Raw genomic sequence first — 25,665 nt, forward strand, 5'->3', positions numbered from 1 at the left:
ACACCAAACCTTCTTACATATACCACCAAACTCTCTCACATATACCACCAAACTCTCTTACATATACCACCAAACCTTCGTACATATACCACCAAACTCTCTTACATATACCACCAAACCTTCTTACATATTGTAGAATATAAACTATCTATGTGTGTAATATAAACTATCTATGTGTGTAACTGGAATGTGTGGAAATAGGGGGGTCAAGCTTAGGCAGTGAAGCATAGAAGGGGCCTAAGGGAGTGAAAACATAGGGAGTGAGAAGCATAGAGAGTGCAAGGTCATAAATTAGAAGAGGACAGGGAAGGCCAGAGACAGGGGAGGATGAGTTGCATGTTACAATCAGAAGTATTCCTTATTTGGACCTAAGGGACTGTTATGTTATGTTATACATGTGTGACATGATATATGTATATGTTGAACACACCCTTAAGACTGAATAAAATGAGCTGGAAGCAAGAGTTGATCAGAGTTGGGTTTGCAGCTGCTTGGTACTCCATCTCTCACTCTGCAGAGGCGAACATAAGTAGATTGTACTTGTGTTTATTTCACTCTTTGATACCTGTACCCAAATCAACGGACCCGGGGAAGCAGACACGGCTTCAACAATATACCACCAAACCTTCTTACATATAACACCAAACCTTCTTACATATACCACCAAACTCTCTCACATATACCACCAAACCTTTGTACATTTAACACAAAATTCTCTTAAATATACCACCAAACTCTTACATATACCACCCAAACTCTCTTACATATACCACCAAACTCTTTTAAAAACACAATCAAACCATCTTACTGGTCTGTGTGAATGAGAATAGGTGAATGTGTAAGAGAGTTTGATTGAAATTGAAGTAAACTTGAATTCTCAGTTACGGATTGGACCCCAGTAATAAGGAACGAAAAGGCGGGTTTTTACAGACATTGCCTGCACGGTAAGGGAAAATGACTGAGCGGGAGCAACTCACAGAGGCAATGAATATTTTAAGTAATATTGTAAATGCTCCTACAGTCGTAACAGCAGTATCTGAGATGTTAGATAGAAGCAGACAGTCAGCCTCGGACACCTCATCTGTCGCCGCGGTTAATGCTGAAGTTAGACGGCTCTTCAAGCCACGTGCATCCTACACTGCTAACAGCAGCAGCATAGCTGACGGAGCTACCGCGCACCCGAGCCAAGAACCGTAGCCAAGTCAGCAGCATTTTGGTAGATGGACCTCGAAATCGAGGAAGAGGTGAGTTCATAAATTACAGTTGCACTCGCATATTAATTAGTTAGCTATAGAAAGTCTTTAAATTTCAGCACAACAAAGTTAGCATAGGAATTAAGAAGCAGGCATTACGACACGACAGGTATCAGTTGAAAAAAACAGGAATATAGAGAAAAAACAGTTTCTCTACTTCTCTGTTGTTCTGTGATGACCCTTGATGTGACAAACTCAACTATTAAAAAAATAAACAATGCCTAACTGCTCTTGTTTCAGTTTAAGAATGACAAATGTGACTCTGTATTAGACTGTTGGTTGTAATGTATTGTTAAAGCATATGTTAGGATTATGATTATTGATTAATTAATATTTATCAATAATTATAATTGAGAATCATAATATGACAAATTTTATTATGTTCGTTCGTTCGTCGTCTTCCGCTTTATCCGGGACCGGGTCGCGGGGGCAGCAGACTCAGCAGAGACGCCCAGACGTCCCTCTCCCCAGACACCTCTTCCAGCTCCTCCGGGGGGAGCCCAAGGCGATCCCAGGCCAGCCGAGAGACATAGTCCCTCCAGCGTGTCCTGGGCTGTCCCCTGGGCCTCCTCCCGGTGGGACGTGCCTGGAACACCTCCCAAGGAAGGCGTCCAGGAGGCATCCGGTATAGATGCCCGAGCCACCTCAACTGGCTCCTCTTGATGTGGAGCGGCCCCTCCCGGATGGCCGAGCTCCTCACCCTATCTCTAAGGGAGTGCCCGGCCACCCTACGAAGGAAGCTCATTTCAGCCGCTTGTATCCAGGATCTCGTTCTTTCGGTCATGACCCAACGTTCATGGCCATAGGTGAGGGTAGGAACGTAGACCGACCGGTAAATCGAGAGCTTCGCTTTTCGGCTCAGCTCTCTCTTCACCACAACGGACCGGCACAGCGCCCCATTACTGTGGCAGCCGCACCGATCGGTCTGTCGATCTCCTGCTCCATTCTTACCTCACTCGTGAACAAGACCCCGAGATACTTAAACTCCTCCACTTGAGGGAGGAACTCCCCTCCAACCTGAAGAGGACAAGCCACCCTTTTCCGTTCGAGAACCATGGCCTCGGACTTGGAGGAGCTGATCTTCATCCCAGCCGCTTCACACTCGGCTGCGAACCGCCCCAGTGCATGCTGTAGGTCTTGGCTAGATGGGGCCAGCAGGACCACGTCATCTGCAAAAAGAAGAGACGGAATACTCTGGTCCCCAAACCAGACCCCCTCCGGCCCTTGGCTGCGCCTAGAAATCCTGTCCATAAAAGTTATGAACAGGACCGGTGACAAAGGGCAGCCTTGCCGGAGTCCAACATGCACCGGGAACAGGTCCAACTTAGTGCCGGCAATGCGAACCAAACTCCTGCTCCGCTTGTACAGAGACCGGATGGCCCCTAGTAAAAAGCCACCGATTCCATACTCCTGGAGCAACCCCCCACAGGGCATCACGAGGGACACAGTCGAATGCTTTCTCCAGGTCCACAAAACACATGTGGACCGTTTGGGCAAACTCCCATGAACCCTCAAGTACCCTGTAGAGGTTATAGAGCTGGTCCAGTGTCCCATGGCCGGGACGAAAACCACACTGCTCTTCCTGAAGCCGGGGTTCGACTATCGGCCAGACTCTCCTCTCCAATACCCTGGCGTAGGCCTTCCCAGGGAGGCTGAGGAGTGTGATCCCCCTGTAGTTGGAACACACCCTCCGGTCACCCTTCTTATGAAGGGGGACCACCACCCCAGTCTGCCAATCCAAAGGCATTGTCCCTGTCCGCCACGCAATGTTGAAGAGGCGTGTCAACCATGACAGCCCCACAACATCCAAAGTCTTGAGGTACTCAGGGCGGATCTCATCCAACCCCGAAGCCTTGCCACCGCGGAGCTTTTTAACCACCTCGGTGACTTCAGCCTGGGTGATGAAAGAGTCCAACCCCGAGTCCCCAGCCTCTGTTTCCACCAGGGAATGCATGATGGCAGGATTGAGGAGATCCTCGAAGTACTCCTTCCACCGGCCGATAATGTCCCCAGTCGAGGTCAGCAGCTCCCCACCCCCACTGTAAACAGTGTTGGCGAAGCACTGCTTCCCCCTCCTGAGGCGCCGGACGGTTTGCCAGAATCGCTTCGGGGCCTACCGGTAGTCCTTCTCCATGGCCTCACCGAACTCCTCCCAGGTCCGGGTTTTTGCCTCTGCCACCGCCCGGGCCGCGGCACGCTTGGCCGCCTCAGGAGTCCCACAAGCCAACCACAGCCAATAGGACTCCTTCTTCAGCTTGACAGCGTCCCTTACTGCCGGTGTCCACCACCGGGTTCGGGGATTGCCGCCGCGACAGGCACCGCAGACCTTAAGGCCTGGTTCCAGGGTGGGACCCCGGCACAAAATTAATTTCTTAACCAAAAATCCTTATTAATGAATCGAAGCCACAGATGTCCTCTGGTGTGGTAATTGTAGCCTAAAGCGCTTGATAATTACAACCCTTAAATACTCAGTAATAATTGATAACTATTACTAGACACTGTTTAATCAACCGTTTCTGCTGAAACGTGGGGAACTTTGACCTTATTTTGACTGACAAATCACTCTTGCACAAAGATACACAAACGCCTTCTCTTTATCTACGTGAACATTTATTAAATCAACAGTCCTGATACAGTCCGCTCTCCGATTCAATAATCTTCACCTAATCAAACAAGCAAAGTTCTACACAAAAAGGGTAAAATATCTAACTAAACAAATAAAACAAAACAGCAGTGGTGTGTATGGAATCAAACCAGCAGTTATGGCAACAAGTGATAATGTGACGCGGAGTGGAGTTTTGGGGAACGGCCCGCCGGAAAGTGTAGCTCAGTTACTGTGAGCCATAAAACATCCCCCACCGCTGGAGGTCCGCGCACACAAAAGGTTGTAAACCTTTTGGCGGCAACTAATAAATCAGAATCAGAATCAGAATCAGAAAAGCTTTATTGCCAAGTACGTTTTTGGACATACAAGGAATTTGTTTTGGCGTAGTCGGTGCAATACAATACAAATTAAACAGTACAAACATATCTACAATATAATATAAATATAAGTGCACAGTTTTAAGTGAGTGAGAGTAAATATAGAGCAGTATAAGATGCAAGAGCAATACAACAGTGCAGGTGATCATTGTGCAAGTAAAGCAGTGCAAGTAAGCAGGAGTCCAAGCTGAGCGTTAATGTAACGCATAGAGTTACAGGTTACAGGTGTCCTGTCAGCAAAAAAAGGGGGGGTGTGGGGGAAAGGTACAGTGTCAGTGTGGTTTCCGGGCTTTGTTAACCAGGCTGGTGGCAGATGGGAAAAAACTGTTCTTGTGGCGTGAGGTTTTGGTCCGGATGGACCGCAGCCTCCTGCCAGAGGGGAGAGTCTCAAAGAGTCTGTGACCGGGGTGGGAGGGATCAGCCAGAATCTTCCCTGCCCGCTTCAGGGTCCTGGAGGTGTACAGTTCCTGGAGCGACAGTAGACTGCAGCCAATCACCTTCTCAGCAGACCGAATGACACGCTGCAGCCTGCCCTTATCCTTGGCTGTAGCAGCGGCGTACCAGATGGTGATGGAGGAGGTGAGGATGGACTCAATGATGGCTGTGTAGAAGTGCACCATCATAGTCTTTGGCAGGTTGAATTTCTTCAGCTGCCGCAGGAAGAACATCCTCTGCTGGGCTTTCTTGATGAGGGAGCTGATGTTTGGCTCCCACTTGAGATCCTGGGAGATGATGGTTCCCAGGAAGCGGAAAGATTCCACAGTGTCAATTGTGGAGTCACAGAGGGTGATGGGGGCAGGTGGGGCTGGGTTCTGCCTGAAGTCCACAACCATCTCCACTGTCTTTAGAGCGTTGAGCTCAAGGTTGTTCTGGCTGCACCAGTCCAACAGATGGTCCACCTCCCATCTATACGCGGACTCGTCACCATCAGAGATGAGTCCGATCAGGGTGGTGTCGTCCGCAAACTTCAGAAGCTTGACAGACTGGTGACTGGAGGTGCAGCTGTTGGTGTACAGGGAGAAGAGCAGAGGAGAGAGAACACAGCCTTGGGGGGAACCGGTGCTGATGGTCAGGGAGTCAGAGACGTGCTTCCCCAGCCTCACGCGCTGCTTCCTGTCAGACAGGAAGTCAGTGATCCACCTGCAGGTGGAGTCGGGCACACTCAGCTGGGAGAGCTTCTCCTGTAGCAGAACTGGGACGATGGTGTTGAAGGCAGAGCTGAAATCCACAAACAGGATCCTGGCATAGGTTCCTGTGGAGTCCAGGTGCCGGAGGATGAAGTGAAGGGCTAGGTTGACTGCATCATCTACAGACCTGTTGGCTCTGTAGGCAAACTGCAGGGGGTCCAGGAGGGGGTCGGTGATGTCTTTTAGGTGTGAGAGCACAAGGCGCTCAAAGGACTTCATCACCACAGAGGTCAGGGCGACGGGTCTGAAGTCATTAAGCCCTGTGGTCCTTGGCTTCTTGGGAACAGGGACGATGGTGGAGGACTTGAAGCAGGCTGGCACATGACATGTCTCCAGTGAGGTGTTAAAAATGTCTGTGAAGACTGGAGACAGCTGATCAGCGCAGTGCTTCAGGCTGGCTGGTGAGACAGAATCCGGACCAGCAGCTTTCCGGGGGTTCTGTCTCCTGAAGAGTTTGTTGACGTCCCTCTCCTGGATGGAAAGAGCCGTCCTCGGCGTGGGTAGGGGGCTGGTGGGGGGGAACTTCAGGGTGGGGATTGGAGGTGCCAAGGCCCCTCTTGAGGTTGGGGAGGTGGGGGTGGTGGATTGTGGCTGCAGCTGTTGGGGGGCGTCGTGGGAGATGGTTGCAGGACTGTCCCTTTGTCTTTCAAAGCGGCAGTAGAACTCGTTCAGGTCGTTGGCGAGGCGTCGGTCGTTGATGGAGTGGGGGGCTTTCGGCTTGTAGTTGGTGATTTGCTTGAGCCCTTTCCAGACAGACGCAGAGTCGTTGGCTGAGAACTGGTTTTGGAGCTTCTCAGAGTACAGTCGTTTGGCCTCTTTCACTGCCTTGCCAAACTTGTACTTGGCCTCTCTGTATATGTCTTTGTCCCCACTCCTGAAGGCCTTTTCCTTATCCAGTCTTAACCTTCTGAGTTTAGCTGTGAACCAGGGTTTGTCGTTGTTGTAACTCACCCTGGTGCATGATGGTACACAGCTGTCCTCACAGAAGCTGATGTAGGAAGTCACAGCCTCTGTGTACTCGTCCAGACTGTTGGTAGTAGTCCTGAACACATCCCAGTCTGTACAGCCTAAACACGCCTGGAGATTCTCCACAGCCTCACTGCTCCACTTCCTTGTCGTCCTCACAACAGGTTTGCAGAGCTTAAGTTTCTGCCTGTATGCAGGAATCAGGTGGACCATGATGTGGTCGGATTGGCCCAGTGCAGCACGTGGGACGGCGTGATAAGCGTCTCTGATGGTGGTGTAACAGTGATCCAGAATGTTGTCCTCTCTGGTCGGACATTTTATAAACTGTCTGTATTTGGGGAGTTCGTGGGTCAGATTACCTTTGTTAAAGTCACCAGCGACGATTACTAAGGAGTCCGGGTTGGTCCGCTCCACACTCAGTATCTGGTCGGCGAGCATGCGCTGTGTGACCTGCACGTTAGCTTGCGGCGGGATGTAAACACCGACCAGGATGAACGAAGCGAACTCACGGGGGGAATAGAAAGGCTTACAGTTTATGATGAAGGCTTCCAGGTCTGGAGAACAGTGCTGCTGAATCACTGTCACGTCGTTGCACCAACCACTGTTGAGGTAAAAACAGATTCCTCCACCTTTCGCTTTGCCGGAGAGTTCCGTGTCTCTGTCCGCTCTGTAGAGCTGGAATCCTGCCAGCTGCAGCGCAGAGTCCGGTATTAATCCACACAGCCACGTCTCCGTGAAGCACAAAACTGCCGATGAATAAAAGTCCCTGTTTTTCCCCAACAACAGTTGTAGTTCCTCCATTTTGTTGGGAAGTGAGCGCACGTTAGAGAGAAATATTCCAGGTAACGGTGTTCGTAGTCCACGCTGGCGAAGACGTACCAGCACCCCAGCCCGTTTCCCTCTCTTCCGGCGTTTCACCGCGTGAACAAAGGTGAGCGCACCTTTGACCAGAATGTCCAAATATTCCAGAGCAGTGGGCAGAAATGTTGGAAATAACTCCTCTGGTGTAGTAGCCCTGATGTTCATGAGTTCTTCTCTGGTGAGAGAGCTCCGGGTACCATCACAGAAGACCGTTTTAAAGCAAAAAACAAAACAAAACAATGCGCACCAACACGCCGAGGCGACCATCTGCGGCGCCATCTTTCACAAAAACATGAAGTGTCGAAGACAAAGAAAATGGTTGATTTTCACCATGAAGTTGTTATAGCAGTCCAATTTTAACAGCGCAGCTGCGCCAGGTGTCACACACTAAAACACAACTTGAGAAGCGTGGCGGCTTCAGAGTCCAACAGCAATAAAGTTTCAAAACAATGGCATGCACACACAATTCAGTACACATTAGACTATAAGTGGCGATTGTAACTCGCACTAAAACCTACCTTCTGGGGCAGCGAGTGAGGGGGGGGGGGGGGAGATGCTTCTTGAACTTGCATCTCAAATTGATAGCAGTCAAAGATGTAGATTTAATATTAACAGGTCGTCAGTTCTGGATGGAGCTTTGCGAGGCTTCAGATGACTATCCTACAATCAAACGTACCAGATGTGCATTAAATTTTCTGATGACTTAGGATTGCATGAAAAGGCTGTGGACCTTGGTGGCCACGAAGAGAATCTCTACATTTGCTAATGAAGGCCATAGCACAGTCACCGTTGTTTGAAGGAAGAGATGGAAAACTGAACTTGGCTCTAGACAGTTCAGGTAAGCTGTTTAGGTATCATTGCATTAATTATTTATGAAGAAATTAATTTTTTTCTGCAGATATTTTATATTCTTGATTATGCCATTCATTTTGCCTTGTGTTGTGTCATTGTTTTTTCATCTTTACGAGAGGATTGATATTTTATTGTTGGGTAGGCCATTGCTGTAAGTCTGGTGAACGGGGGTCCTCCAACAGGATTTATTTCACCAACTTTTTATTCACGACTACTTGGTGGCAATTCCTCAGTCGTGCCTGTATTAAGCGACATTGCTGACAATGAGTTCTATGAGAAGGTTAAAAAGGTAAAAGGAAAAATAAATATCACAGATAAATTACCATTCTGATGTCAGTTTATATGGCTTTCCTATCAAATTTATGTCTAAAGTCATATTATTTTATAAAGTTTACATTGTTTGTTTATTTTGTGTCAGTGTATGTAAAGTATATAATACATGCCAGAATGTTACTTTGACATACAAGTACAAAATATCTGACTACTTCATCAATACATGCGGTGTATGCAGTGTATGGGGTTGTTTATTGAAATACATTAAGGTGTCTGGGGTTATGCAAATATTAACCTTAACATTTTGGAAGCATTGAGAATGTACTTAAGTTTTTACCACACATATGCCTCTCAATTGATAAATTATAATTCTTTTTGTTTTTTAATTAACCATAACATCTCATAACATAATATGCTGTTATTGTATGGTTGCTTTTTCAACTTCTTAAGACTTGTAAGAAACCAAGAAATAATTTTTGGTAAACAATATTTGTAAAAAGGTATTGTCAGGTTTAAATGCTTGAATTTATATCCAATTTTTCAAAAAAAAAAAAAAACTATTTACGTTTTTAATTTTCAATCAGATATATTGGGAGATTATTAATATGAACACTGCACTTCCAATTAGTGTAAATTTAGGAGTGATGCTTACGACACTAGGCACTTAAGGAATAAAACAACCTTTTCAGTCTGAATATGTCGATAATAAAACAAAAAAAAGACTAAGAAATTAAGTCAAAATAGATGTTTTTGAACAAGCATTATCTAGTGTTTGAACCACAGCTAATAGGTGGAAAGTCACCTGACTTCACAATCCCTGGTGCTGCTATCCCCAATTTGTACAGTAAGAAAAGTGTTAGAAACTGATCTACATGTTTTTGAATAACAATTGTGTTGTCGAACCTTTTCACTGCAAGGTAACAGTGCTATGTACTGCGCCACAATGCAACCCCACAATTTCCACAATTCTACTCAAATCATACATATTACTAATTAATACTAATATTACTCGATTTCATTCCTTAATTGCCAAGTCTTTCTAAAAATCTTTCAAAACCAAAATTAGAAATAACTTTTTGAATTTTGGTCACATGCTTGTTTTTACATATCAGTTGTAGAAGACATTAGTAAGCATATATAAATATTTTTTTACTGCACAACCTAGCCCAGATTGGGACAATTTACTTAGTTCATCAACTAAATAATATGCAGTCTTCCCAGTGCATCCTTTGTCTTACATGGACCATGTTTAGTTCACACTCCCAAACAAAGAATGTCAATAAAGCCTGCTAATAATACCCTCACTATGAGAGGCATATGAATCAACTAACATTTGGAATATACATAAACTACCCTGGCTGTATTTAGACCAGAACCGTTGTAAGGCTCATTAGTGCAAACCGTCCATAAGCGATTAACATTGCAGACTAAAGTAATTGTTTTTTTGTTTGGTTTTTTGTTCTTTCTTTATACTTTTGATCGCTTAAGATTATTATTTTACGTCAGATCAGATTAATGATATGATTTTCAATCCAATATAAAGGATGTGTTATTTCCCCTCATTTATATCTTTGTGATAGATTCAGGGATGGGCTGAAGACACTTGGTGTACTGGATGCAATCACAATGTACCTGCCCTAACTTCGGAAATAATGGATCGACTTTTCAACATCCTACTGTCTTCTGTGGGAAGCAACAAAAGAAGCGCAGAGGAACGTGTAGTTCCATTTTGGAGAGATTACCTGCAATACAGAAATTTGCAAAAAATGTTTTTTGTTTTTTGGGGGGCAGGTGTTTTAGTTAAGTATATTTTGTCCTTATACTTTATGGTCACTACACTTGGAGAGATTGCCGGCAAGATGTTGAAGGTGATTATTTCTGCTTAAATAATGCCGTTTGTTGTAACACATATAAAAAATCCTTAGGTGTTGCATCATAATTAGACAGAAATTTGCAATCAATGTTGTTGTTTTTTTTTTTTGGGGGGGGGGGGTTTAGTTTAGTTGATCTTGTGGTCACTACACTCCAAAAAGTCTTGTTATTTTAATGTTCTTTCTTCTTAATCTCCTTTTATAGTCTATTGCATAACTGATTGTCTTATCATTTTATGTCTTTCCCAGTTGTTTGATACTTTGGTTTGTTTTCCCTTTTAGTTTGTTTGTGGTTAAGCAACTAAAGATTGCAGTGTTTCTGATCCTATATTTGCTGTTTTATAGAAGAAGAAGAAGGACCATCCAAACTTGCCAAAATACTAGGCTTTGCAACAGGTGCAACTGTCATTCCTCCAGTTGTGTTTTCTCCGCCGCCTTCAATTGAGTTTTTGCCCGAGCAGTCCGTCAGCCCCAGTCGTCAATTGCCTATGGCAAACACCTGCATCAACTGCCTAAAACTGCCACTGCTTGAGACATATGATCAGTTCAAAGTATGGACTTTGCATTAGGAAACACACAAGGCTGTGGGAGAGAGTGATAAGAACTAGTTTTGAACAATATACTTTGAGAATGATTTAGTTCAAATTGAAATAATTTTTTTCACATAAGTTTTTTTAAGTTCTTGCTTTAAGTGCACCAGATTCAAAAGAGAAGAAAATGACAAATTTTTTGACAACTTTTTGTTTAGAATGCAAACAAACAATCTTCTTTTTTTGTAATGCAGAAATTGTGGGTTATTAATTCACAAACTAAAACTGTTATGCTGGTGCTGAGCTGTTTGTATATTTTATTGTTACTGTCTTTGTTGCTCAAGAAAAGCAGTTTAATTATGAGCAACCTATTTTTTCAGGTTCTTGGATTCTGGAATACTGGAATTTGAAGTTCACATCTGTAGACTGTGTTGAATGTTTTTCTACTACATTATTCACCACACAAGTTAGTTGAAAATGTTTATGAAACTGTTGTATTAGTACATTATAACATTTCCAGCACATCTAACAAAGTTTAAAAGTGGAACAGCTCAAAGTAATAGTGGGTAAACAATTTGTAAATAAACCCAATAACTTTTTCTTGCAGTTTGTTTTTCTTTTTGTAAATAAATCTATTCTATACACATGTAGAAATTTCTAAGATTCAATACACTTTCATGTTATAACTGTTGCAAAAGTGTTATTCTTTCAAAAAAATGTAACAGGCCTAAAAACAGTTCAATACCATGGTTGCCATCTTCTCTTAGAAAAACAATATTGAACTGAATGATGTTACTGAGTGTTGAATTAACATTAAACCTGTTAACAGGAACAACAATATTGTTTTCAGTCTCTGAATGTGAAGGGATTTCTACATTCATTTCAATTGTGTCATTTCCAGCAAAAATGTCTTGAATTGCACCAGAACAGGCACTGGTAAGAACTCCTCCCTGCCACAGTTGGAGAGCGGTTTGTCCTCCCTGGTTAGATAAACCATGGTTATTCCATTGATTGCGGAACTCTGCAGTAGCCCTTTGAACCCTCGGCAAGTAGATGAAATGGAGACAAAACAGATGAAGTTCGTTTGTGGAATCCAGTAGTCCCTCATTTTCCATAAAGGTGAAGAGGTTGCTGAATTGGTATGAGACTACTCTGTTCAGTTCTGACCACAGGCGTTCTATCCTCTGATTGTGCACACTGCGTCCAGTAATGACGATGCCACTGTTTAAACCCCTTCTCTCAATCATATACCAAGCAACATCTGTGTTTTCCATGCCATGATCACATCATACTTTTCGGGGAAGTCCAAAGCTCTGGACCCCAGCATGGAACAGTTGTAGCACACTGGATACCCTGTTGTTGTCAAGACATTGCAAATATATGATTGTCCGACTGAAGCCATCAATGAAAAACCATTCTCCACCTCACTAGTTTGAGAACTTCAGACTAAAGCCCTTTATGTGTTTACTTAATTCTTGATCAAGTGATTGATTTCTGCAACAAAAAATATTTCTAAATTGTGTTATGCTAACAAAAACAGTCATTTTCCACCGCTTATTCCATAGTGGGTCGCGGGGGAGCTGGTGCCTATCTCCAGCAGTCTATGGGCGGGAGGCGGGGACAAAAACATTGAAATCAGAATAAATGACCATACTTCAATTTATGTCTTTTTGTGCTATTCATAGCCACAGGGAATTGTGGAGCATTCTACAAGCACCTGTGCTAAAAAGCAATTTATTTAATATACAGTATTAAGAACAAACTCACCATAATTGATTTGGAGTTTGAACATTGTTGATTCTTCTGCGAATTGTGTGGCGACAGCGAAAAGCCCTTCCAATTGAATCCAGATGTTGCAGGCAATGAGTCACACGCCAGCGCTGAATTCAAATGTTGCCTGATCGAAGGCCTCCTAATACATATCTTTCCCCTACATTTGGAGTAGTTTGAAGAATCTCCCTGACAATACCACCCAAGGCCTCATCAGGCATTTCTGAATAGATTATTGGTCCTATTTAAAGTTCTTGCCTGTGCCTGTACATTGTTCTTCTGTTTATTCCAAATCATGCAGCCATTCTTTGCCAGCTCATTCCCAAGAATAAACAGTAGGTTATTTGACCACATTGTATGTTGTATCTGGGGCGACCAGAAGGACCAGTTCTTAATCTTGGCGGCACTCTTGAAAAAAGCAGGTCCCTTTGCCTCATTTCCATAGATCTTGAATGTTCATACAAATTTATAACTGACCAAAAACACAGCCAGAGACCTTCCAGATCATCTAACACTTGTTGATTGGCACTCTCTTCTAATTCCTAAGACAATTTTTGCAAATCCTCTAAGCTCATAGATTAATCTATCCATGATTGTACTGTCATGTCCAGACACTCCCACGCCTTCAGTTTCTCTTAAAATGTTCTGAACACACCTCATTGCATTAGTAAAAAAGATTCTAACATCATCTTCATTACCACTTACATTCATGACAAAAACTGATTTTGAAAGATAAGAAAAATAAGGAACAAAAACATGGCTAAAAATCAAAGCATAAACAAAGTGATGCTGCCCAATCCCTCCATAGCACAAATTTAGCTAGTAGCAGTGTCAATGGGCATGTGATTGTTTTTAAAAGTTGCAGACCAATAAGACAATGAACATTTAAACAGTCTTCCTGTTTAACCACAGCAACTTCCTTTGCTAAAATAGTGAAAGTTGATAGTGTTTGTAAGAGAGTTTGGTGGCATATGTAAGAAGATATGATGGTATATGTAAGAAGGTTTTGGTGATATATATAAGAGAGTTTGGTGGTATATGTAAGAAGGTTTTGGTGGTATATATAAGAGAGTTTGGTGGTATATGTAAGCGAGTTTGGTGGTATGTGTAAGAGAGTTTGGTGGTAAATGTAAGAGTTTGGTAGTATGTGTAAGAGAGTTTGGTGGTATGTGTAAGAGAGTTTGGTGGTATGTGTAAGGGTTTGGTGTTATATGTAAGAGAGTTTGTCTCATGGAGCCTCTCATACATAGGTCTTATAGTAGACATTATTATTCTTACATTTTTACGTCCAGGTTAATTGAACCCCCTTTATGCAGCCAAACAACATTAGTGTTTTGCATTAATTATGTTCACAACAGATAGCTGCTATGAAACATTTTATCTAAATCTACTGCACTTTGCAAATGTTAGATTTTCAGTTTCACCCAAAAATCTTGCAAAATACTCATGGGTAAGTAAAACCTAGAATGCAGTGTCTTACAACATAAGATTATTTTAGTTTTGTCTGTAACTCTCAATTATTCTAACAGAGTTGTACAAATAAAATGAATTCAACATATGTTGTGGGTTCAATGTAGCCAAATATGAATGTTTTAGTCTTCCATTTGAAGTGACAAAATGAGTGAGTTTAGTACCAAGAAGCACTTGAAATTGCACATTGCAATGAGTTGATGTAAATGGTAAAATAAAAATAGTAAAGCCACTTTAAAATGACATGGCTGCATCTCAACAAATCAAAATATCATCAAAAAGGTAATTTATTTTAGTAATTTAATTTAAGAAGTTATATGGCATATACAGGGGTTGGACAATGAAACTGAAACACCTTGTTTTAGACCACAATAATTTATTAGTATGGTGTAGGACCTCCTTTTGCGGCCAATACAGCGTCAATTCGTCTTGGGAATGACATATACAAGTCCTGCACAGTGGTCAGAGGGATTTTAAGCCATTCTTCTTGCAGGATAGTGGCCAGGTCACTACGTGATACTGCTGGAGGAAAACGTTTCCTGACTCGCTCCTCCAAAACACCCCAAAGTGGCTCAATAATATTTAGATCTGGTGACTGTGCAGGCCATGGGAGATGTTCAACTTCACTTTCAAGTTCATCAAACCAATCTTTCACCAGTCTTGCTGTGTGTATTGGTGCATTGTCATCCTGATACACGGCACCGCCTTCAGGATACAATGTTTGAACCATTGAATGCACATGGTCCTCAAGAATTGTTTGGTAGTCCTTGGCAGTGATGTGCCTATCTAGCACAAGTATTGGGCCGAGGGAATGCCATGATATGGCAGCCCAAACCATCACTGATCCACCCCCATGCTTCACTCTGGGCATGCAACAGTCTGGGTGGTACGCTTCTTTGGGGCTTCTCCACATCGTAACTCTCCCGGATGTGGGGAAAACAATAAAGGTGGACTCATCAGAGAACAATACATGTTTCGCATTGTCCACAGCCCAAGATTTGCGCTCCTTGCACCATTGAAACCGACGTTTGGCATTGGCATGAGTGACCAAAGGTTCGGCTATAGCAGCCCAGCCGTGAATATTGACCCTGTGGAGCTCCTGACGGACAGTTCTGGTGGAAACAGGAGAGTTGAGGTGCACATTTAATTCTGCCGTGATTTGGGCAGCCGTGGTTTTATGTTTTTTGGATACAATCCGGGTTAGCACCCAAACATCCCTTTCAGACAGCTTCCTCTTGCATCCACAGTTAATCCTGTTGGATGTGGTTAGTCCTTCTTGGTAGTATGCTGACATTACCCTGGATACCGTGGCTCTTGATACATCACAAAAACTTGCTGTCTTGGTCACAGATGCACCAGCAAGACGTGCACCAACAATTTGTCCTCTTTTGAACTCTGGTATGTCACCCATAATGTTGTGTGCATTTCAATATTTTGAGCAAAACTGTGATCTTACCCTGCTAATTGAACCTTCATACTCTGCTCTTACTGGTGCAATGTGCAATCAATGAAGACTGGCTACCAGGCTGGTCCAATTTAGCCATGAAACCTCCCACACTAAAATGACAGGTGTTTCAGTTTCATTAACCAACCCCTGTATATATATACAGGTCCTTCTCAAAATATTAGCATATTGTGATAAAGTTCATTATTTTCCATATGTCATGATGAAAATTTAACATTCATATATTTTAGATTCATTGCACACTAACTGAAATATTTCAGGTCTTTTATTGTCTTAATACGGATGATTTTGTCATACAGCTCATGAAAACCCAAAATTCCTATCTCACAAAATTAGCATATCATTAAGAGGGTCTCTAAACGAGCTATGAACCTAATCATCTGAATCAACGAGTTAACTCTAAACACCTGCAAAAGATTCCTGAGGCCTTTAAAACTCCCAGCCTGGTTCATCACTCAAAACCCCAATCATGGGTAAGACTGCAGACCTGACTGCTGTCCAGAAGGCCACTATTGACACCCTCAAGCAAGAGGGTAAGACACAGAAAGAAATTTCTGAACGAATAGGCTGTTCCCAGAGTGCTGTATCAAGGCACCTCAGTGGGAAGTCTGTGGGAAGGAAAAAGTGTGGCAGAAAACGCTGCACAACGAGAAGAGGTGACCGAACCCTGAGGAAGATTGTGGAGAAGGGCCGATTCCAGACCTTGGGGGACCTGCGGAAGCAGTGGACTGAGTCTGGAGTAGAAACATCCAGAGCCACCGTGCACAGGCGTGTGCAGGAAATGGGCTACAGGTGCCGCATTCCCCAGGTCAAGCCACTTTTGAACCAGAAACAGCGGCAGAAGCGCCTGACCTGGGCTACAGAGAAGCAGCACTGGACTGTTGCTCAGTGGTCCAAAGTACTTTTTTCGGATGAAAGCAAATTCTGCATGTCATTCGGAAATCAAGGTGCCAGAGTCTGGAGGAAGACTGGGGAGAAGGAAATGCCAAAATGCCAGAAGTCCAGTGTCAAGTACCCACAGTCAGTGATGGTCTGGGGTGCCGTGTCAGCTGCTGGTGTTGGTCCACTGTGTTTTATCAAGGGCAGGGTCAATGCAGCTAGCTATCAGGAGATTTTGGAGCACTTCATGCTTCCACCTGCTGAAAAGCTTTATGGAGATGAAGATTTCATTTTTCAGCACGACCTGGCTCCTGCTCACAGTGCCAAAACCACTGGTAAATGGTTTACTGACCATAGTATCACTGTGCTCAATTAGCCTGCCAACTCTCCTGACCTGAACCCCATAGAGAATCTGTGGGATATTGTGAAGAGAACGTTGAGAGACTCAAGACCCAACACTCTGGATGAGCTAAAGGCCGCTATCGAAGCATCCGGGCCTCCATAAGACCTCAGCAGTGCCACAGGCTGATTGCCTCCATGCCACGCCGCATTGAAGCAGTCATTTCTCCAAAGGATTCCTGACCAAGTATTGAGTGCATACCTGTACATGATTATTTGAAGGTTGACGTTTTTTGTATTAACACTTTTCTTTTATTGGTCGGATAAAATATGCTAATTTTGTGAGATAGGAATTTTGGGTTTTCATGAGCTGTATGCCAAAATCATCCGTATTAAGACAATAAAAGACCTGAAATATTTCAGTTAGTGTGCAATGAATCTAAAATATATGAATGTTAAATTTTCATCATGACATTATGGAAAATAATGAACTTTATCACAATATGCTAATATTTTGAGAAGGACCTGTATATATATATATATATATATATATATATATATATATATTACAAAGGGATAATTTGTTTATTTTTAATGATTTGGCTTACAGCTAAAAGGTTCACACAATTGAATTTCTTGAGAAATTACAGTTTACAATAAGAGCAGTAAAAAAGGATTTTTAAAACAGAAATGTCAGCATACTGAAGAATACATTAGTAGCATTAAGGGAACTCTGTTGCCTTCACAGCATCCTTCAGGTCGTCTGCAATGTCTGTTATCTTCTTCTTGAAAATATCCCATCATTTCTCCATAGTTTAGGTCAGGCAAGCCTAGTGATCCCATGGTCACTAAACCTAGTGTAGGAACTTTTGGCAATGTCAGCAGGTCCCACATGTAGGAAAAACGAATCAGCAACTCCCTAATCCTTCTCAGCAGAGGGCAGCAAAAAACTCTCAAATTGCCTCTTGTGTGGTTGCTGATTTTGGACTTGATTAAACATAGTGGACCAACACTAACAGATGACATTGCTCCCCAAATCATCACTGACTGTGGGAACTTCACACTGGACCTTTAAGCAATCTGGATTTTGTGCCTCTCCACTTCTCCTGCAGACTCTTGACATAAAAGGGAAATACTCACTCACAATGAAATATTCACACAAGAAAAAAATACCAAATTTACATTCAAATGAAAAGAGGACTTTGAACCAAAGACCAACAGTACAGTCCTTTTCCACCCTTGTCCAGTTTAGACACATCTTACAATATCTCTGGTTCAGAAGTAGTTTAACACAAACAATGTGACAGTTAAAGTACACATCCTGGACATGTCTGTGTGTGGTGGCTCTTGAAGCACTGACACCACACCTTGTAAATCTCCTTAAAACTCCTGAAAGAGCTGTGTTTTACAATACTCTCGAGGCTGTAGTTATTGCTGTTTTCTACCACACTTGCTCGTTCCACTGAACTTTTCCTTAAAAATAACAATAATAACAAAAGTCTGTCATCAATGACATTTTGTGGCTTGCCCTGCTTGTGGAGGGTATCGGTGACTGGCTGCTGGACAACCTTCATGTCCTTCCCATTATTGTGTAGACCATAATATAATGTAACATTTCTCCAATAAAAATCCCTTTTTAAATTAACTCATATAAACACTTAAAAAACCACCATGGGTAAAGAACTGAAATAATATTTTAGGTTTTGAATTGAATTACTGAAAATTATTTCTCAACAAAATACAAATTTATTGAAATCTGTATAGGCCAAGCTACTAGCTAGCTCATTGTTTAAATGCAATAACCAGAATGAATACTTTAAACTACATAATAATCATAAAGGGTAATATGCACTACTCTCCTAAATATCAGGTATGTGTAACTCTATTGCCAAATCTTGCTGCTAATATAGATCTTCGAGACATACCCCAGTTTTGGAAAAAATATTTTATTTGCCAAAAACAATGTGCCCACTTACCTGATGGAGATCCTTACAGACAGAGTTAGGGCTGCACAAACTGTTAACACAGTCATCAGTGTCTTGCTCACATCTCAGTCCAGCATACCCAGGACTGCAAAGGCAGTAAAACCCATCTAAAACTAGAAAAAAATAGTAGACAGTTATAAGACCTTGCATTTTAAAAATAATTATTTCCGTGTGGGTACTAAATCTCTACAAAGGTAATTGCTGATTATAAGCATAAAGCATAATGACCATTGGGTCCTTACGTGTAGTCTATGAATATGACCTTTAAATAAGCATCTTCTGCAGCATAAGTAAAACCTTTGTTGAAAATTCTCCTTGAACATTAGTCTGATGGGTTTTTCCACTCTGACTATCTTTGAATCAACAGTTCTGCCATACAATCTTCCTTTCTGTCACTTCTTTCTTTGCCTCTTATGTGTGATTCTACATTTCCTTCTCAATAAAAGCATGTCATTTATAGCTACACATTCAACATGCACTCAGGGCATAAAGTGAGAGGAAAAGTAGATCAGTGGAAAAGGACAGACCAAATCCTTGAGGTTTTCTTTATCCAAATGCTATAAATATACCAGTTTTGTCCATTAAAATTTACAATCTCCCATGTCTAATAATGCATTCCTCCCACTCTTTCATAATTAATGATGTTCAAAAGAGATGCCTCACTATGTTTCTCCAGCACAACACAGGTACAGGCAGCCAGTGACAGAGGTAATTGCAGTTCTTACAGGAGTAAATTTATTACTTCCCCAGTGAGGGTCCCAGGATTCTTCATTATCCCAAAGATTTACCACGTAATCTATGCTGTCACTCTGTCTTTTTGCGTGTAGATGCTATTACTCTCATTAAATGCTTTAAGTCCTGGGTGGCAGCAGCATTACTCATCTAAGCCACTGTGGCTATGCAGTGCTGTCCCTGGTGGCTGTCTGTTGCTGAGCACTGGCCAATAGGGCATAGAGGCCCTTGTTCTCTAACCTAAAGTGGCCAGGTTGTGTTTTGGATTGGTCAACAAACTTGCTGAGATCCGCCGTAGCACTGAGAGGAACAGGTAGTGATCCTTAGATAGTAATCCACTGACATTTCAGTTTTTTTCACAGGATATCATTATGGATTAAATGCTAAACGTCAAAACACTAAGCTGCAGAACTCTTTTTTTTCACAAATCATGTCCTACCCAGGAACTGTGCGAATTGTATTAGTAAAGACAATAATGTATTTTTTTATTTTTTTTTATTTTCATAATTCATACATAAGAAATTAATTAAATTATACAACAATCATTGGTCAGTAGGAAATAATTCTTACCTCTTAGTATAATTCATGATTTATAGTTTGCATCAAATTTATTACTTTGACTAATTAGTTTTTGAATTACATATGCTTGAGATGACACATAAATCAAATTAGGGATACAAATTATGTCATTTATCATCAATTATTTAAATTCTAACACAACATTTGCACTAATTTCTGTTTTAAGTCATATTAGAGAACCAATTGGGTACGCTCCATCAAGCAATGTGTGCGGCTCTCATCCCAAAAGTCAGATTCCTACTCAAATAATCCATATTAGCTGAAAGTGTGACCCTACTAAAAGAGCGATTTAATAAGTGGGTCAAATTAGTGTCATGATCCAACAAAAGAGAAAGAAAGAAAGAAAGAAAGAAAGAATGTAGAGGAACAAAACAGTACCCATGAGCACAGTTTTAAAGTCAGATGTAACCACATCAGCCACCATTATTTTAGTAAAAATAATATTTAAGGGAATATTATTTGCTGAATTTGTTTTCAGTATTTTTTGACAAATGCTCTTAATGTTATTTTAACTAGACATCACATGGAGTAATGGAGTACTAAAACGGTGCTGAGGAACATCTACGATGGCTATGAGTTAAATGTAAATATTTGACTTTGCTGGCGTTGGCATTAGTAGTTTTGGTTAACATGGGAAAGTAGCTTATTTGTTGTCCTTAATTAGTTTTTAACAACTAATTTGACCTCATTTCCTGAAGACAACCCTTTTGGAGAGAAGTTGTTGTGAATTTATTCCATATGGTTGTAGAATTCGCTTTTTAATGATGCCAGTGCTTGAATCACTCTTCATCTATTGTTCTAATACCACCTCCATATTAGGCTGGTATTTAAAGGACAATACTTAACAGACCAAAACTTATTTAATTAAATATTAAATACTTTAAGCATATTATTGCGCAACAGTGTCTATGCAAATGAAACTCAATTAATAGATGTTCTAACCAACAGCTATAACCCAACCTAACTCGTCTTCGATTTAACTCTATATTTGAGAGAAAGCAGGTCTGATTTATTTTCAACTGTGTTAGATTGTTAAGTCATTAATTAATGGTAACTATGTGCAGGTGTCCTAAAAAGCAAATAAAAAAGAAAAATGATTTCAAAGGGACACTTTAAACTATATATAGCATTGCCTATGAATGAACTGCAAGACTGCTGTGGTCAATGTTGTCACGTTACTAAAACAGTCTCTGAGTGTTTTCCTGTACAGTAAAGTACACTCTTAATGCTTTTGTTCAGCTGTAGGCTGTGGTTATATGTTGTTTTTTGCTACAAACATGAAAGAAGGTACCTTCATAATCTAATTGTCCTCACAACATCGTCCCTCACTATTTAATAAATTTTGAGACACATTTTATTATATTTACCCCTCTTACCTTATGTACATTACTTCTGACAGCAAATATTGATCAAGTTGATAACAAATGTAAATCTTAATAATTACACTGCAAGATTGATTTAAATTCGCTTCTCCCAAACTTTACATACGGAATAAAACTCCTAAAATCCAATATACAAGATAGCCACCCATAAAGATGAATGTGTTCACAAACATCAGGGACTTACTTATTACAGCGCCTCTTTAGAAAATCCTAAATCAGATTTTAAAGCCAGAAGATGGCTTCTGCAAAGCACAACAAATTAAATGTGTGTGTTCGTGTGTGTGTGCAAGTGTGTGTATGGATGCATGTCTGGAGCTTTCCTCCCATCTTGAGGGCCTGTTATTAAGAATGTTGCCAACATAAGCTGTTTCTTACCATCATAGCAGAAACCGTGAAAACAGGGACTGGAGCTGCACTCATCCACATTGATTTCACAGCGGGGGCCAGAGAAGCCCCGACGACAGTGACAGCGGAAGCCCAAAGGAAAGCGGTCCTGATCCAACTCTTCCACACACACTGCACCATTCTCACAGGGATTACTGGCCTCACAGGGCAAGAATTCACACTTATAACCTGGAGTCAGGAAAAGAAACACAGATAGAGAGACCATCCAGAACAAAAGAATCTTTGCAAAAATGCAATACAACCCTAAAAATGTGGGTATCACAGATTAAACCTGTTTAGGGTTTCATAAAACCTTTACTAAAGACACAGTACATCCTGAGTAAGCTTACTTAGCTAACTAAGAAACAAATTAAGTCTCAGCAGTACACAGCAGGAAGACAGTGCTTCTCTTTTAAATTAATTAAAAACAAACTGCTGCAATCATTATGAATAACGTCTTGTGAACTATTTCTGGAATTCAGTAAAACAATCCAAGTAACAGACTTAAAGTATTGGAATGACTAAAATTATCACAGGATATTCTCATGTATACAATCACTTCCCTTCACTGGCTTGATATTCAAAATAAAATATTTACTTTTTACAGCAATTTTTAAATATTTATATTTTCCTGCTTCTTCAGCAATCAACACTGACATGTTGCTTAAAACTCTATAAAGCACATAGATACAATTTGTATCATTCCCACACATTATGGACAGAACATGCATGAAGCACACAATGTACTATAAGTAATGCCAGCAGTCTAACATGCATTTAAAATAAAAGAAAAATATGTAAAACACAACTATAATGGTGCTGTGCAATGCTTGTTAAATTACAATATAAACAATAAATCAATAATAAAAAGCTAAACTAAACACGTTTTTATTTTGTCCTACCTCTGATAATCTCTGCAAAGTAAATAAAGCAATTTTGATCAGTGTACCGTAATTGCCAACAAATTAGCTGTTAAAAAGACAATACTGGATCTAAAAGTATAAAGAGGAGGAATGGTTAAATGTTCACTCAAAGGTGATGGTATTCTGAATAATTCCGGTTTTTATTTAGAGTGTAAAAACACCCCCTTTGCTGTGTGATAAAAGGAAGTTAGATATCTGCAAAAACTTGATGATTATTCCACAGTTCTTAGAATTGCAGCTCAAAAGCTATATTTTTCTCTGAACTCTAAAATTTTTCTCCTCACACTGCCAGTTTCAAGTGTCTTTGTGTAAATTAGATGTGTTCTTTTTCCCTAATCTTTTTCTCTGCCATGCTCCAGCAAGGTTCAGATTTGTGACGTGCTCTCTTGATTATTGTCTTTTTAAGAGGACCTCACAGCCAATGAGCTATTTAGATCTGTGAGAGTTGTACTATGGTTTTAACAAGGATCCTTACAAAATGTGTAAAGGTAATGACTGAATGTCTTTCATATGTTTTAATGATTTGCAATGATGTGCTCTTTAGAATTGAAGTAAAAAATTGAACTATGTTGTTTGAAGTTAAATGCAAGACTCTCTCTTTTAAACAGCTTAGGCACCAATGAAAACACTGCTGCACCTCAATAAATTAAAATATAAAAAAGCAAATTAATGTCAGTAATTTAATTTGAAAAGTGACACGAATATGTATTCATCCATCCGCTCATCGTCTATACCCACTGATCCGTGGTTGGTGCCTATCCCTAGAGGTCTTTGGGCAGGAGGCAGGGTATGCCCTGGAAAGGTCTGAAACTAATATATCATATACAGTACAGACCAAAGGTTTGGACACACCTTCTTATTCAAAGAGTTTTCTTTATTTTCATGACTATGAATATTGTAGCTTCACACTGAAGGCATCAAAACTATGAATTAACACATGTGGAATTATATACTGAACATAAAAGTGTGAAACAACTGAAAATATGTCTTATATTTTAGGTTCTTCAAAGTAGCCACCTTTTGCTTTGATTACTGCTCCGCACACTCTTGGCATTCTGTTGATGAGCTTCAAGAGGTAGTCAGCTGAAATGGTTTTCCAACAGTCTTGAAGGGGTTCCCTGAGATGCTTAGCACTTGTTGGCCCTTTTGCCTTCACTCTGTGGTCCACCTCACCCCAAATCTCGATTAGGTTTAGGTCCGGTGATTGTGGATGCCAGGTCATCTGGTGCAGCACCACATCATTCTCCTTCTTGGTCAAATAGCCCTTACACAGCCTGGAGGTGTGTTTGGGGTCATTGTCCTGTTGAAAAATAAATGATGGTCCAACTAAACGCAAACCAGATGGAATAGCATGCCGCTGCAGGATGCTGTGGTAGCCATGCTGGTTCAGTATGCCTTCAATTTTGAATAAATCCCCAACTGTGTCACCAGCAAAGCACCCCCACACCATCGCACCTCCTCCTCCATGCTTCACGGTGGGAACCAGGCATGTAGAGTCCATCCGTTCACCTCTTCTGCGCCGCACAAAGACACGGTGGTTGGAACCAAAGATCTCAAACTTGGACTCATCAGACCAAAGCACAAATTTCCACTGGTCTAATGTCCATTCCTTGTGTTCTTTAGCCCAAACAAGTCTCTTCTGCTTGTTTCCTGTCCTCAGCAGTGGTTTCCTATCAGCTATTTTACCATGAAGGCTTGATTCACACAGTCTCCTCTTAACAGTTGTTCTAGAGATGTGACTGCTGCTAGAATTGTGTGGCATTGACGTGTTCTTTAATCTGAGTTGCTGTTAACCTGCGATTTCTGAGGCTGGTGACTCGGATGAACTTATCGTCTGCAGCAGAGGTGACTCTTGGTCTTCCTTTCCTGGGGCGGTTCTCATGTGAGCCAGTTTCTTTGTGGTGCTTGATGGTTTTTGCGACTGTACTTGGGGACACTTTCAAAGTTTTCCCAATTGTTTGGACTGACTGACCTTCATTTCTTAAAGTAATGATGGCCACTTGTTTTTCTTTACTTAGCTGCTTTTTTCTTGCCATAATACAAATTCTAACAGTCTATTCAGTAGGACTATCAGCTGTGTACTGTATCCACCTCCTGCACAACACAACTGATGGTCCCAACCCCATTTATAAGGCTTGAAATCCCACTTATTAAACTTGACAGGGCACACCTGTGATGTGAAAACCATCAACAGCTCATCAACAGAATGCCAAGAGTGTGCGGAGCAGTAATCAAAGCAAAGGGTGGCTACTTTGAAGAACCTAGAATATAAGACATATTTTCAGTTGTTTCACACTTTTTTATTCAGTATATAATTCCACATGTGTTCATTCATAGTTTTGATGCCTTCAGTGTGAAGCTACAATATTCATAGTCATGAAAATAAAGAAAACTCTTTGAATGAGAAGGTGTGTCCAAACTTTTCGTCCGTACTGTAGATTCATTACACATAGAATGATATACTTCCAGCATTCATTAGTTATGGCTAATAATACCCAAAGTTTAGTTTCTCAAAAAATTTTTATATTGCCTTTCAGTATTTTTAATGTAGAAATACTACTTTATCATCAAAGAAACATGGGGAAGACTGATGGTTTAGTGGTTGTCAGCAGGCAGTCACTGACACTAAAAAGTCACAAAAGGTCATTAGTAAAGAAGTTGGTTTTTAAAAATTTGCTATATCCAACCAAATGAATGGAAAGTTAAGTGGAAGGAAAATGTGGAAGAAAAAGGTGCACAAGCAACAGGGCTAACCACAGCCTTGGAAAGGTATTGAAGCAAAGCCTACTCGAGAGTTTGGGGGAAGATACTCAATGACTCAAGAGTCAGTCCTGAGTGGAACTACCACCCACATATGTATCCAGGACATGGGCTAAACCCATGTGTTAAACCTGATGTTTACAGGACATAGGGGTCATCTTACCTGTTCTAAGGAGAAAATAGATTGGACTGTTGGTCAGTGGTCGAAGTCCTGTTTCCAAA

The 25,665-nt window shown here is 41.3% G+C and overlaps 1 protein-coding gene across 1 annotated transcript in view; it reads right to left on the reverse strand.

Moving 5' to 3' along the window:
* Positions 1 to 25,665, reverse strand: part of eys (eyes shut homolog) — a 336,214-nt gene that overhangs the window by 183,106 nt on the left and 127,443 nt on the right. Inside the window, exons 22-23 of the mRNA XM_047352417.1 lie at positions 21,752 to 21,949; positions 18,675 to 18,796 (exon numbers count right to left, since the gene is read on the reverse strand). Coding sequence (XP_047208373.1) covers positions 18,675 to 18,796; positions 21,752 to 21,949 — 320 coding nt within the window. The remainder of the gene's footprint in view (positions 1 to 18,674; positions 18,797 to 21,751; positions 21,950 to 25,665) is intronic.

Source organism: Girardinichthys multiradiatus, chromosome 22 (genome assembly GCF_021462225.1).
Source record: "Girardinichthys multiradiatus isolate DD_20200921_A chromosome 22, DD_fGirMul_XY1, whole genome shotgun sequence".
Classification (NCBI taxonomy): Eukaryota; Metazoa; Chordata; class Actinopteri; order Cyprinodontiformes; family Goodeidae; genus Girardinichthys; species Girardinichthys multiradiatus.